The sequence below is a fragment of the Dermochelys coriacea genome, chromosome 1 (genome assembly GCF_009764565.3).
Source record: "Dermochelys coriacea isolate rDerCor1 chromosome 1, rDerCor1.pri.v4, whole genome shotgun sequence".
In the NCBI taxonomy this organism is placed as follows: Eukaryota; Metazoa; Chordata; order Testudines; family Dermochelyidae; genus Dermochelys; species Dermochelys coriacea.
The window spans coordinates 78,046,667-78,062,261 of NC_050068.2; the positions used below are offsets into that span (position 1 = coordinate 78,046,667).

General features: G+C 40.2%; 1 protein-coding gene across 3 annotated transcripts in view; it reads left to right on the forward strand.

Annotated features, from left to right (window-relative positions):
* Nucleotides 1-15,595, forward strand: part of PIBF1 (progesterone immunomodulatory binding factor 1) — a 174,014-nt gene that overhangs the window by 104,621 nt on the left and 53,798 nt on the right. For all 3 annotated transcript variants that reach the window (XM_043504587.1, XM_043504588.1, XM_038400874.2), the window contains exon 13: nucleotides 8,653-8,743. In XM_043504587.1, coding sequence (XP_043360522.1) covers nucleotides 8,653-8,743 — 91 coding nt within the window. The remainder of the gene's footprint in view (nucleotides 1-8,652; nucleotides 8,744-15,595) is intronic.

Below are 15,595 nucleotides of genomic sequence, written 5' to 3' on the forward strand. Positions count from 1 at the left end.
GTCATTTCTTTTCATGAGATTTCAACTATCTTGGTTCATATCCAGATGATCCAGAAAACAGGCCCCTTTCAGTTTCAGATGCAAACAGGAACTAAGATCTTGATCATAGAATCATAGAATATTAGGGATGGAAGAGACCTCGGGAGGTCATCTAGTCCAATCCCCTGCTCTAAGCAGGACCAACACCAACTAAACCATCCCAGCCAAGGCTTTGTCAAGCTGGGCCTTAAAAACCTCTAAGGATGGAGATTCCACCACCTCCCTAGGTAACCCATTCCAGTGCTTCACCACCCTCCTAGTGAAAAAGTTTTTCCTAATATCCAGCCTAGACCTCCCCCACAGCAACTTGAGACCATTGCTTCTTTTTCTGTCATCTGCCAGCACTTAGAACAGCCTAGCTCCATCCTCTTTGAAACCCCCCTTCAAGTAGTTGAAGGCTGCTATCAAATTCCCCCTCGCTCTTCTCTTCTGCAGACTAAATAAGCCTAGTTCCCTCAGCCTCTCCTTGTAAATCATGTGTCCCAGCCCCTGATCATTTTCATTGCCCTCCGCTGGACTCTCTCCAATTTGTCCACATCCCTTCTGTAGTGAGGGGACCAAAACTGGACACAATACTCAAAGTGTGGCCTCACCAGTGCCGAACAGAGGGGAGTAATCACTTCCCTCAATCTGCTGGCAATGCTCCTACTAATACAGCCCAATATGCTTTTGGCCTTCTTGGCAATGAGGGCACACTGCTGACTCATATCCAGCTTCTCATCCACTATAATCCCCAGGTCCTTTTCTTCAGAACTGCTGCTTAGCCAGTCGGTCCCCAGCCTGTAGCAGTGCATGGGATTCTTCCTTCCTAAGTGCAGGACTCTGCACTTGTCCTTGTTGAATCTTACCAGATTTCTTTTGGACCAATCCTCCAATTTGTCTAGGTCACTCTGGACTCTATCCCTACCCTCCAGTGTATCTGCCTCTCCCCCCATCTTACTGTCATCTGCAAACTTGCTGAGGGTGCAATTAATCCCATAATAAAGTTGAACAAAACTGGCCCCAGGACCGACCCCTGGGGTACTCCGCTTGATACCGACTGCCAACTAGACATCGAGCCATTGATCACTACCTGTTGAGCCCAAAAATCTAGCCAGCTTTCTATCCACCTTATAGTCCATTCATCCAATCCATACTTTTTTAACTTTCTGGCAAGAATACTGTGGGAGACCATATCAAAAGCTTTGCTAAAGTCAAGATATATCACATCCACCGCTTTCCCCATATCCACAGAGCCAGATATCTCATCATAGAAGACAATCAGGTTGGTCAGGCATGACTTGCCCTTGGTGAATCCATGTTGACTGTTCCTGGTCACCTTCCTCTCCTCCAAGTGCTTCAAAATGGATTCCTTGAGGACCTGCTCTATGATTTAGCCAAGGACTGAAGTGAGGCTGACCGGTCTGTAGTTCCCCGGGTTCTCTTTCTAATATATGGGCACTATATTTGACTTTTTCCAGTTGTCCGGGACCTCCCCCGATTGCCACGAATCCTGAAGCTTACTGTGTTTTAAGTACACCATTATGTCCAGGTGGAGCCCTGGAATGCACTGATTGAAGGATCAGGACCTAAGGTTGAAAGGCATATTCAAGGATTCAGTCCATCTCCCGCTATCTACCTGCCTTCTTTTCACCCAGAAAAATCCAGAACAAAGGTTCTATTTGAGGTTTCATTTAGGGCCTACCTGTCATTAAAATGAGATAGACTGATGATATATTGACTTAAGTACAACAGAGGAATTTTGCAAAAGTATGTTACATTTTTTGTGTAAATAACAGCTCACAAAAGAGTGTGAGGTTATAAAGGTGCCTTGGATTGGGCTGAGGTGCTTTCAACAACCAAGATGTGGATATTGTATGAAACTTTACAAGCAGCTGTACCTGGAAGCTGACATGGCTGTCTAATTTTGATCCAATATAACCTTTATTAATGTATATTTGATATATGCTACTGACAGTAATATAAACACATGCTGTTGGAAATGCATGTGTTGTTCTTCCAGAGGGGTATTCATGCGTCAGCATCAGACACATTTAGAATTGTTTGGACTTCCACCCTCATTAGTAAATGAAGAATTTTCCAAAGAGAGAATCATAATTTAGAATGGTTTCTTCCTTAATCCTGCAAACTTTCTTATTTCATTTGGTGTTTAGCAGGTAAAAGATCTGTTGCTGAAATTGAAAGTATTAGCTACTTGCTAAATATTTTAATGAGTTATAATTAAATTATATGAGTTATAATTAAAATTGTATGCTGCAATACAAGATTTTTTAAAAATTGGTTTACTATTGAACTGTTGTTCAATTTTTAAAAAGGAAAGAATAATAATACAAATTATTATTTTACCATGCCTATTTTTACTGTTACTTAATATCTACCATTGTTTTCTTATTTTTAAAAAAAGATTTGAGTGAATCTAATGATGATGAAAATGAGGACACTGCATTCTTTTGAAATTAATCATTGACATTTTTTACTGTGATAGCTTCTGAGGTAGTGGAAGCTATAATTATAGTTGCATTCATTTTAACCCAATCTCCTCCAGTTGATGATAATTTTTTTAAATAGATCTCTTTATGGCTGAAAACTTTCATGCTTGGTCTCAACCAAATGTTGAACTTTTGGGGAAAATTAAAATTGTTTAAAAACATGTGAGGAGGAGGGAGGACACACTTTCCCTGTATATTCCAACTGAAATATTGGCATTTTAATTCAAATAACCAAGGAAGCAAAAACAACCCATTTCAAGAAAATATGTTCGTTATTTTTAAAGTTCTGAACATTTATATTTGGATCATTCACTTGCGTGCCATAGAAATCTTGTAATCTGCTTCCCAGACAATATGAAACAAAAGATTTAGGATGAAATCCTTACTCCATTGAAATGGGACCTTACCATTAACTTCAATGGGGCCAAGATTTCATCCTTTGAATTCTGGGGCCACTCTGAATCTCTGTATATTGAAATGCTATATATAGAGGGGTGTGTGTGTGTGAGTGCTTAACTGATAAGGCCTTTACTCTTGTAGGCTATCTTTGTTTTTGTAAGAAATGATATATTTACAGAAGTGAAATGGCTTGTATCAAATAATCTATTGACATTTTTTATCTGCAGAGCATGTGCATGTGGAAGAGACTATTGAAATGTGACTATTACAGTCACTTCACTGACTCCTCATTATGCTTCACTTATTAATATTACAATAGTTTGTAATGGCCTAGTCAGGGATCTGTCTGTTTTAGAAATTCATACTTATTTGTTGTAATAACTGAGTGCCTTATGCATAAATAGCAGTAGTGAAATCACTTGGACTCTCTGGGTCATCTTTGTTTTGGGGGTAAAAACTATACTGGGATATTTTTGGTTTTAGATTGTTTGGATGATTTGGGTGGGAGCGGATTTTTGAGTGGATGAGATATCAGTGTTGTGAATGTCATTCTTATGATGGGGCCATTTTGTGCTAAGCACTGTATAAACATTAATTAAAAAGACTGTCCCTACCCCTATTACTATGTGCAATACAATTGATCACAACAGGGGAAAAAACAGTCTGGGGGATGGAGGAATAGGGTAAGATAACAGTAAAAGGAGCATGTTTTAGCTCAATGAGCATTAGCCTTGGCTCATTGCCTACATTAAGTTCAAACTTGGTGTCTTTGCCTACCAGACCCTACATTATATAGCCTGTGCCTACATATCTGAACAAATAGGGTGAGATACTGTGCTGCTCCTCTAAGAGTATGTCTACACAACTAGATGCCCTCGGCTGGCCTGTGCTAGCTGACTCGGGCTCACAGGGCTCAGGCTGCTGGGCTGTTTTATTGCTGTTTAGACTTCCAGGCTCAGGCTAGAGCCTGGGGATCTAGGACCCTGTAAGGTGGGAGGGTCCCAGAGCTGGGGCTCCACCCCACGTCCAGAAGTCTACATAGAAATGAAATAGCCCTGCAAGCCCGAGTCAGCTGACACAGTCCAACCGCGGATTTTTCTTTGCTGTGTAGACATAGCCTAAGAGGCCCAGCACAGAACTTGCAGTCCAGTGTGCGGGGAGGGATTAAGGTGGCTTTAAGCCATCTTTGCACCCTCCTGATCCCGTGGTGTTCTAGGAACTGGAGAGGTCCCTAGTATAATTTAGACAGCCCTGGAGATTTGTCTAAATTGTGGCATTCTCCCCAAGCTACCCCTTTTAATAGTATTGTATCAAATACAAACAATATGGACGAGCAGGGTGAGACAGAATCTGGCTGTGTTAACAACAGTCTTGCTGCTTACACAGTAGGTTTATGTTAGTAGTAGTGGGATTTCCTATCACATAATAACTGTGGGTATAGTTACTCCCATATTTAAATGTAACCCCAGTCCCATGTTGTTTGTATTTGTTACAGTACTATTGAAAGGGATAACCTGCTCTAAAAAAATTTGCATTTGTAGCGTGTCAGGAAGTATGCACTATGTTAACCTGATTTTAATTTTTGTAGATCTGTAAATCTTATACCCTTGGACTATAAAAAACCAAGCTTTTTAAAGCAATTTTTATTTGGTTTTAAATCCTTAGAAGTATGTTTTCAGGTTGCTGAGTTATCTAATTCTAAATAGTTCTTTTAGCTTTTTTCTCTGCTTTTAAAAATTTAAAATTCAATGTAATATTGGGCTTGTTTCTGTTATAATTTAGTTTACTGATAAAAGTATTGGTGTAAGTATAATTTATATCATCACATGTTTAAGGGAAAGCTTTATATGTTCTTAGTTTGTCAATAATAGCAGAGCTTGGAGATAGTAGATTAGATCTTTTTTTCTGCATTCAGAACTGAGATGCTCTTGCCAATATTTTGTCCTGTACATTCTGTGCACATAGTTCTACTTAGAGTGTATAATTATGCTATTGCATGTTGCAGCAATGGTATTCTGCCAGAGAAATAAGAAACGCTCACTCTTGGAGCTAAAATAACTTGTTTGCTATTTTATATCACAAATGAGATGGTGAAATAGGAGTGATTAACTATTTTTTATGTGAAAGGATCTAAATTAATGAACTACGCAATATAAAATAACCCAAAAGATAATACTTTGAGACTTCTGACAATGCATTAGTAAAAATATATTTTAAAGAGCAATCATGCAATGGTAGGAGGATGGATTGAATAGGTCTTTTTCTCTCTGTGAATTTTATAATTAGTAGGGCATGTTTGTTTTATTTTTGAAGTTGAGAAAGAGAGAAAACTAGTTTTGTAGCCAAACTGTTTCTTACCCCAAAATATCCATTTTCAAAATATGTAATGTATGACAAGCTACATTTTCAAAAGCACAAACATCGAAGTCTTAATTAGCATACTTGTTGACAGTTTCAGGGGAGAGTCAAAGAATCATATTTGCGTGGAGACTGCACCTGTCAGAAAAAGTTAAGGCATGTTGGTCCAGTAGTGTATGAATAAGTTTGCATTATGAGTGCATTTGTGGCTGAAGTGTTGACTTCAGCCCTCAAGGACATCAATTCTTTTTAATTTCCTCTTTGTTTCATAAGCACTACATTTACTTCAAATTTAAAAAGTGAGTGCGAGAGAGAGAGAGAGAGAGAGAGAGAGAGAGAGAGAGAGAGATTATAAGCGTAATTGCTTAAAGATTTAATCAGTTCTTCTTTGACTGGTTGCAGACTTGTGTGATACCAGTGTACTGAAGTCGGAGAACATTGCCTAGAAATACCTGTAGGAGCACTGCATGTGTTTAAGAATAGCACTGCCCTGACCCCTTCAGTTCCTTCTCGCTGCCTGCAGCTTGACTTGGATCGTGCCATGTGGTACCTTAGCTTACACTTCTGTTGTTCCCTCAGCTAGTTTTCTCTCGATATTTTGTATATAGTTAGTAGTAGTGCCTTAGGCTCAGGGAGAGTCTTCCTCCTCTTCTAAAAGGAGTGCTGGATGGCACTGGGGTTCCTGGAGTGTTCAGGATAGAGCTGGGCCATGTACATGCTTTCCTGTAGAGAAGCAAGATCATTCAAGCACTGTACCATCAATTCTAGTACTGCCTGTTGGGCGGCCATTGAGTCTAGGCATCAGCCTCAGCACTGATCATATCTATCCCACAGGCTTATCAAACAGCAGCAGATTTACTCTTCCTCTTTGTTCTGGACTCACTTTTTGATATAGGCCACATGCCTTTACATAGTCCAGCATGTGAGATTGCACCTTCATCCTCTTCAAACTTCGTTGAAGTTGGTCTGGCTCCCAACTTGTCAGTCATTGGATGGGTTGTCCAAGTGCCATTGGTGATCCTGGAGTCCCTAGCATGGTGGGCAGATCAGAACAATGTGTATATGTGAAGGTGTCTCCTTTTCCTGTCCTCCACTGACCAGGACTATAGTTACCCATGCCTCCACACTAGGGCAGGGGGTGGGGTGGGGAAACGCATCTATGTACATTGAAAATTCAGGGTTTGTGGACAGAACAGGAATCCTCCTTTCACATCAACATTGTGGAACTTCGAGTGATTTACAATGCATGCTGGAACTTTTGGGCTCAGATCAAGGGCACAGAGATTCACATACTTACTGACAGTACTACTGCAATGTATTATGTGTACAAGTAGGGTAAAACCTGCTCCAACTAGGTCTGTCAGGAAGCAATAAAGTTTTAGCTCTTCTGCATGGAGGATGCTCTCATTCCTATAGCCGTACACTTCTTGGGGGCTCCGAATTAATTGGCTGATAACCTCAGCAGGAATTTCTCCCAGAATCACGAGTGGTCTGTGAAGAACAGCATTCTGAGGTCCATCTTCAGAGAATGGGGCATTCCAACTATTGAACTGTTTGTAACTAATTGCAACAAAAAGTATTGTCACTTTTGCTCTTGAGTGAGTCTCAGAGGGCTCTTTGGACATTTGAATTGGGGGATCAGTGCTCAAGTATGCCTTTCCCCGGATCCCACTCATCCCTCACGTTATTCACAAATTGAAGATGGATCATGCTAGACTGATAATCATTGTGCCAGCTTGGCTAAGACAGTGTTTTGCTTCTCTGACGTTTACAGAGAAACTATCTGTTTGACCTCCCAGACCCACCTTCCCAAGCTACTGACACAACACCACAGTCAGAGTTGGCATCCAGCAGCGAGCATCTCATAGTGTGGATGCTTCACAGTTAGATGAAGAGGAAGGACAATGTTCAGAAGCAGTTCAACAAGTCCTACTTAATAGTAGAAAACCCTCTACTAGGTCTGCCTCTTTGGCCAAGTGGAAAGATTTTTTGGTTTGTTCACTGGCTGGAGGAATTCAACTGTGCTAGCCTGCATTTTGGACTACATATTTGTAATCTTCAGGTCTCTCTCTCAGCTCATTGAGAGTCCACTTGGTGACGATCTCATTCCATCCTCCAATCCAAGAAAAGTCAGATTTCGCTAACTCCATGGTAGTAAGATTTCTTAAAGACATTGTCTATCTTCTTTACATCTGTAAAACTAGCAGTTACTTTGTGGGACCTTAACACTGTGCTGGCTGTCCTTATGGGACCTTCTTTTGAGCCCCTAGCAACTCATTCTCTATCCTTCCTTTGCCAAAAAACAGCCTTTACGATGGCCATAATATCCACAAGGAGAGTAAGTAAACTGAAGGCCCTAATGATGGGGCCTCCATATAGGCAGTTTGTCAAAGACAAGGTGACCTGAAGGCCATACCTTAAATTGTTGTCTGAATCAGTTTCACATTAACCAAGCAATAGTATTTTTTTCCCAAGTCTCACTCAAATGCAGATGAAGAACCCCTTCATTCATTGAATGTGAGATGATCCTTGGTATTCTATCTGGAAAGGACTGAACCATTTCATGCATCACCTTGGGTTTTTGTCTCCTATGTGGATCGAATAAGGGCCAGGCAGTTTCTGCACAGAAGATGTCCAAATGGATTACTTCCTGCATTACAATAGAATATAGGGTAGCTCAGGCCACATCTCCACAGAGACTGGTGGCTCACTCGATGAGGGCCCAGGCAGCTTTGGTCACTTTTCTCAGTGAAGTCTTTGTATTGGATATTTGCAGGGCCACTCTCTGGTCTTTCATGCATGACCTTTGCCAGACACTACCCTATTAGGTGCTGTGTCTAGATCAGATGCAAACTTTGGAAAGGCAGTTCTGCAGTCGCTGTTTAAGTATTCTGAGCCCCACCTCCTTCTGTTATTGCTTGTGAGTTACCTGAGTGGCATACATGTCTAACCACTCAAAGAAGAAAAAATGGTTACTTACCTATTCAGTAACTGTTGTTCTTTTGAGATGTAGGTGCAGACATGTATTCCACTCTCTGTCCCCTCTGTATCAGTCTCCACTTGGGATTCCAGTTCAAAGAAACTCAGGTCACTGCCGCTCTTAAATGTCCCTAGGAAGGGATTTGAGGGCCAGAGGGCACACGCGTGCCCCACTGGGTACTGCTAGGCAAAGTTCTCCCATCTTTTCACACTGGGCACATGCACTCCTGAGTATAATACACATCTGCACCCATATCTCAAAGAACAGCAGTTGCAGAATAGGTAAATAACATTTTTTTAATCTCTTACATTAATTGTTCTTTTGAGGATCAATATTTTTAAAATACTGGATACATCTTTTTGTTTTTTGTTTTTTGTTTTTTTGCAGTGGAAAATGAAGATGAAGCAGAAAGGATTCTCTTTTCCTATGGGTATGGTGCTAATGTTCCTACAACAGCCAAAAGGCGGCTAAAACAAAGGTAAAAATGTCTCCCTGGTTTACATCTAAACTAAATAAAAATAGATTCAATATATCATCCATTTTGGAAGCCAGCCAATTTGAATGATGCAAAGTAATTTTATTTTTTAGATAACTGTCCAATATTCAGAAATAATCTTTAAAACAGTGGTTTTGTGGTTTGTGTGTATAAATGGGTGCATGGATATTTTTCTGAAGCTTCATATTTTTTCCTTTATCTTTCAGAAAGATAGGTATCTGGATGCCTTGAGTATGCAAAACTCAAATAGCTGTAAAATCAAACTAGCTGAAATAAATTTTAAGCTAATTTAACATACCAATCGTGAACTCAGAAGCACAGCTGTCAGGAAAGGGGAAAAGTCCAAAGTTTCAGAGCATCATTATCTCATCTGAATTGTGTGCATACAAGGCCTGATTCACTTGTGTCTCTCTCCAATTTACTGTGATATAACTTCACTGAAATCTGTGAAGTAACAGCGGTGTAAAACTGAAAAAACACAGTGGTGAATCAGGCCCATAGTATTTTCTGAATGTTAGTATGTTAAATATGTACCTAAATATATACAATGTGGGCAAATTGATGTTTCTGCTAGAGTCATAAGATTTTTATTTCATTTGGATGTTTAAATAATTCATCTTAATGTTGTGTTAGACAAGGAGGATGAGGTAATATCCCTAATTGAACCAACTTCTGATGGTGAAAGCTTGTAGTTCTTGGCAGATCAGGTCTTCAGTCACTCCTGAATTGTATTTAAGACATTTTGATCACATTGTTATCTACAGATAGTTTTAACAAAAAGTATAACTTGAGAAAAGAGTGCGTTTGTTTGTTTGTTTTTTCATTTTCTCAAATTGTGTTCAGTCCAAAAAAGGAAACCTTTCTCAAGTATGGCTGGCTTTTACTGCAGAAATTGCATCTACAACTTTTTATGTATCCCCCCCCAAAATTAACAATTGTGTAATTTATTGAATATCATTTTGAACAGAAGTACACCACTGTAATTTCTGGATAATATTAAGGACAAAAGGAGGTAGTCCCCTAAATCTTCATCTCTGCATAAACCTATGTACCATTTCCTGTTTACTTTGAATTTGTTTTTAAAATAGGTTATCTCAATGTGTGTCATACCAGGACACATTTTTCTCCATACGTGTGCAAAAAGTTAGTATGTATACAGTTTACAGGCCTCATGCCAACTAATAAGATTTGCATGGTATTTGATTTATAGATGCTTATTTTGCCTTACCATATTGGTATTTGCATCTAGATTCTTTTCTTAGAAAACTGCATACGATAATCCCCAAAATATCACCTGTAAGGGAAAAAAAAATCCCATTTTGTTGTTCATAGTAGGAGACTTTTCAGTACTCTATACCTTAAACTCCTAAGTCCTTTGGCTCCAATATAGGAAGCCTTTTGCTACTGTTTCTGTAAAACAGCAACCACCTACAGTCTGCAAACCTTAGTTTCTTGGTACTGTACTGATAAGGAACTTCAGCGAGCCACTTATCTGGTCTATGTTGCTACTGTGCATCACATCCATCTACTTGTCTTGGAAGGGGGGAAAAAGCTATTTTTCCTCCGAATTATATCCTGTTTGGGTGCCATTAGTGCATCTCATTGTGTATGTCTGTGTTCTTTTGTGTGTCATGTAAGATATAGGGTATGTCTACATTAGGAATGCTTTACCAGTGAGTGTACTGTAATAGCAAAACTCTCCTACTGTGGGCATGGCTATGCTAACAAAGCTGTGCTTTGCAGCAGTATAGTAAAGCCAAGTTATACAAGTAAACAAGTTATACTGGTAAAAGTTTCAGAGTAGCAGCCGTGTTAGTGCATCCGATGAAGTGAGCTGTAGCTCACGAAAGCTTATGCTCTAATAAATTTGTTTGTCTCTAAGGTGCCACAAGTACTCCTTTTCTTTTTACTGGTAAAAGTGCTGTTTTTGCCAGTATAACTGCATCTACACTAGGGACTTCTGCCAGTGCAGCTCTGTTCAGGGATCACACCTCTTTACACCCCTGACTGACACATCTGTGCCAACAGAAGTCTGTAGTGTGGACCTGAGCTTAAATATATTTTTCCATTATGTCTGATTTTGATCACATTTGAGTGATTGGACCCACAGAGGTTCATTGTTTTAACTCAAATCTTTCTCAAAAACACCAAAATAGGTATTTTGCTCACTTTCCCTTCTTTCATAGAATATTGGGGTTGCAGCAGCCCAGCAACTTTAAAAGTGCTGCAACTGCAGGTGTATTTTGTCCATAATGGATGGAACTTAGCCACTGTTTCGTCATCAGTCATGGAGAAAGCTGTGTCTAGCTGGTCTGTAAGATCTATGCCCACAGAGCACTGGGAGTCAGATGCAGGGTGAGTGCATGAAGGCACTTTGGTCTTCTTTTGGCATTTCCTGGATTCAAGCCAGATGGCAGAGTTGAACATCCCAGGTTGTCATCAAGAGGCTCCATCAGTGTCATCCAGGTTTGGTTCAGGACTAATGAGAGGTCCAGAAGTTGTGGATTCTTGAAACAAGTGCTTCTCTGTTATGTTGAAATAGTCATCACTATCATTGGTTCATCAGTGCAGCATCCCAATGTGGTGCTCCGTATTGACTTAGAGAGCAGCATCTCTTCTCCCTCACAAGCATAGATGCGTAGGCATAGGTCAGCTGACTTCCATGATGGTTTTTCTCAGGTGCATTGGCACCTCTCTCACTCTTACTGTTCTAGGACACAGCAGGACATATTAAACCTCTGTGGCATGAGGGAAGACTGTTAAAACCCCTTTGTGTGGTATCTTTGGAGGAAAAAAAATTACTTACTTGAACTTCTTGTTCTCTGAAAATTAAGTGCAGTAAATCAGTGCTTTCCCACCTGTCATTCCTCAGAGTGGTAATTTCTGAATTTTTTTCTTTTCTATCTCATCATTTTTTCACCTTGCATTTGGAAAGAAAAAGCACATAAATACTGCTAGTCGTCTGACTGCAGTTTCACTGTCTAATCAACTAGTAACAATACTTTTTAATAAGTTGTTTATTGTATGTTTTTTGTTGCCCATCAGCTGTTGGATATCACTTGGCTAGTCTGTTTCACACAAAGAAGCAACAGAAGACTTGATATACAGGTTGTTTAAAAAAATCATTTTCATCTAAAATTGTATTTTGGAAAATAAATCCTGAAAAGAAAAAATATATGCTTATACAGTAAATCAGTACCTCAAAAATTTTCAAAACCTGAGCCCCCATTTAAGAAAGATTAAACTAAGCAGGTCTTCAACCTTACAATGTTTTGTTAAATTTTAAAGTCATTCCATTTTATTCTATTCTATTTTAATTAATTCATCTTCCACATGCCTCTAACTAGTCCTTTGCGCTGCTATCTTGAGGCAAGTCTCACACTTTGGAAAACACTGCTCTAACTACAGGTAATTCACATTGGCATTATTTTTTCAGTGAATATAGGTATACATTTTCAGAAAAAGTATAGATTTATTTTTTATGTGCACTGCAATATTGTGGACTTGTTTAACTAAAGTGCAAAGTAAAAAGAGCTCAACAAGGCTTGACTTTAATTTGATTAAAATAAAAGCATTATTTCATATTTTCAATTTTGTTTTGAAAACATTTTTACATTTTTGGTATGGTACATAACTTTCAATTGAAGAAATGGTTAGAGCACAAACAAATGATGCTCTTATTTTGGAATTAGCTTTTCATACTGTTATGTAGAATCTGAGTATGCAGTATGATCAATTTTTTGAAAACACTGTTCTAATAGACATCAGTATTTTAACATTTGTGACATTTGATATATTTGCTTTAAAAAGAGACTTGCACATTAGAGCAGACTTTAAAAATGCAACACTCACTCAGATCTTTCTGTTTAATGTGGTATTTCACATATACTTGTACTGAATAAAAGCTTATTTCCACAGTCAATCTCTCCAATTGAACCTGCGCTGAACTCTTAAGCCTATGTTTGTGATGACATAGTCTGTTTCATTGGTCATAAATTCAGTATAATGACTTCACAGCAAGGTCAAGAAGGAAGAGAAAAATAGTTGCAAAGGATCCAAAGCCATATGTAGTTAACTAGTAAATGAAGCAAACACATGAAAAACAAGAGGAGAGTAAATAATTAAATCAGGATTTATGTTAAAAGGTTCCCAATTTAAATCCAACTGTAAATATTGTTTAAGTGATTGTCTGTATGTATTCCACTTTTGATGCTCATGTATCCCATGAGTGCAAGATCAGAATCTTTTGAATAGCAGTGTCCATAGGGGCATGCTAGCACCTTGTTGCCAGGGTGGGATGGCCACAACCACTCTTCAGTTTACCACCTGTGGCTTCAAAACAGAATACCTGCAGTGTCCACGTCTCTGTACGCTGCACGATTTAGCTTTCACTTAGTTATAGTTTTATTAGTTTTATCCTATTGGCCCGTTGGCATTTTTAAAAAAGATTTTAGGGTTTTTAAGCCCCCATGCCATCTCCAACACCAGGACGACACTGGACATAGCAGAGTCCAAATCCCCAGGATTCAAGACCTGGTACTCTTGCATGGGAGTAATACCCATCAATGATGGACCCTCTACATGCCTCTTTGGTCTGGGGAAATGTATATACTATGAAAGTGGTTTCTCTTTTGTTCCTTCTCTAAAATAATGCAGAGGTCCAGGGAGTCTCAATTTTAGCTCATCCTCCTTCAGAACCCCATGAAAGTAAGAAGACTTCCTCCAGGTCAGACCAACTCTCAGCGCTCCCTGGTAAGCCACCAGTTCACTCCAGTCTCCTGATTCCATTTGATGCCGATGAAATCCCATTCCTCCACCATGGAGTTAGCCAGAAGTTCCTTCACCTTTATCATTATCATGGTAAGCGGAGATGTAGAGCTTCTGTCTGGCCCCAAGCAGATCTAGCTTATGACACAGTTTAAGGCCCAGGTCGGGTTCTGCTAAGTCCTTTGCACTGGTTGGCCACTGACCAGCCTCAACATACTCTCCAGCCATCAATATTCCTGATACCAGCAGCTGTGGATCAAAGCATCCAGCACCAAAACAGCACACACCAAGGCAGCCAGTACTGGAGTACACAACAATGAAGCCAATGGTGTAACAACACTCGTTGAACCTTCTGGCACTGATGCTGAAAACCCCAGCACTGAAAGAGCACTGTCTGACTGAAACTCTGGCTTTGTACCAAATACCTTAACATCAACTGCTTCCACACCAGTCATCCTTTCTTCTGTGTGTTCACTTGGCGAGCCACTCTTCATGGTACCTATGCCGTTCACGGTACCAGTTGATGCTACTGGACAAGCTTGAGTCTCTATTTGCTGTCTTCTGCTAAAAAAGTATCTGCTGTGGTACTGGTACTGCCTTCACAAGAACTACCTATCCTTCCTGAATATTCACCCATGGAGGAGGTATGTTCCTTCTCGTTGTTGGACTTGAAGGACTGGGGTGATATGTCACCTAACTAGGTGCCTCAGTCCCCGATCCCTACACCATCTGAAAAGAGAAACTACAGGACAGTTGTGAGCAGTACACTGCATGGTACCTGTCATGGCCCACAGCCCCTTTCTAGAATCCCATGTAGTCGTGGCCTTCTGGGGCCCACAGGGGATGCACTATAGTCACAGGGTTTCAACTGCCTCTAGAACAAAGTCACCCTCTCCTTGTAGACTTCAAGAGGGTCACTGCGCTCAGCAGGCACCTCCTGCACCATATCAGAGTGAACAGGAGAATTTACAGCAGATAAAAGCCCAAAGGGTCCCAAAGTTGATCTCATCCTTTTCACTTGCCAACGCTGTGACCCCAGTTGTTCCAACTCCACTTAATAATTACTGGATCTTCTAAGAACTTCCCAGGAGGATAGACAACACATTGGAATTCCTGGTCAAGAGACCACATGAAAAGTCGGACAAACTACTCGGTATCCTGCAGTAGTTGTTCTCTGGTAGACTGGCAGTACCAGTAAGTGAGGGCTTATTGGAACCAGCCAGGCATTTTTGGAAGATTCCTGTTCCCGTGGCACCTACATCTAAGAAATCAGACATGTCTCTTCTAAGGGCTTTTAATATTTCTTCAACCTCCAGACACCAGATTCTCTGGTCATAGCCATGATCCACAAGAGATACAAGCAAACAGGGGTCCACTGAAGAGACTCCCAGGGATAAGGCCCTAAAAAGTTGGCCGTAGGTTGAAACTCATTAGCCAGTCTATAAATGTGCATTGTGAACTAACAAGTGCTCCTGGCCAACTACCTGAATTGGGCCTGGTATCCCAATTAAAAGATTAACTCCCACAGGAGTATGGAGAGGAGATGCTCAAGGCATCCTGGTTGCAGTCTTTGGGAATACTGAATGAGGTTCAAACAACCATCGAGGACCTTGCCTTCAAAGGCTTTGCCCTCAATGAGGCTTTTCACATGTTAAAGGACTTACAGCGACCTTTCCCTCCCTGCCCATACACACCCTATCTCCCAGAAGGAGAGAGTACAAACTGTAGGCCTTGTTGGAACCCTAGGCATAACTAACAATGTGAACCTAAGGCTGTGAACCAGAGTAGGCTGGCCTTGGCAAAATAGCGCACTAGGTTATTGGTTAACCAAGTAGGCACTTTCCTGACTGGAGAGGATGGTACAAGAACACCCAGAATTCTCAATAATTACATGAACATTTTCTTAAGAGATGGTACAGGAACACACCGTCCCCTTGTAAGATAAGGATGAGATGACAGGATAATGGATAATGATGTCTTGTTCACAGTAGCAGGTACAAGGAGAAGGATGATAATTAGCAATGCCTGGAATGTAATACATAACTTGTTTGTATCAATGTTAAAAAA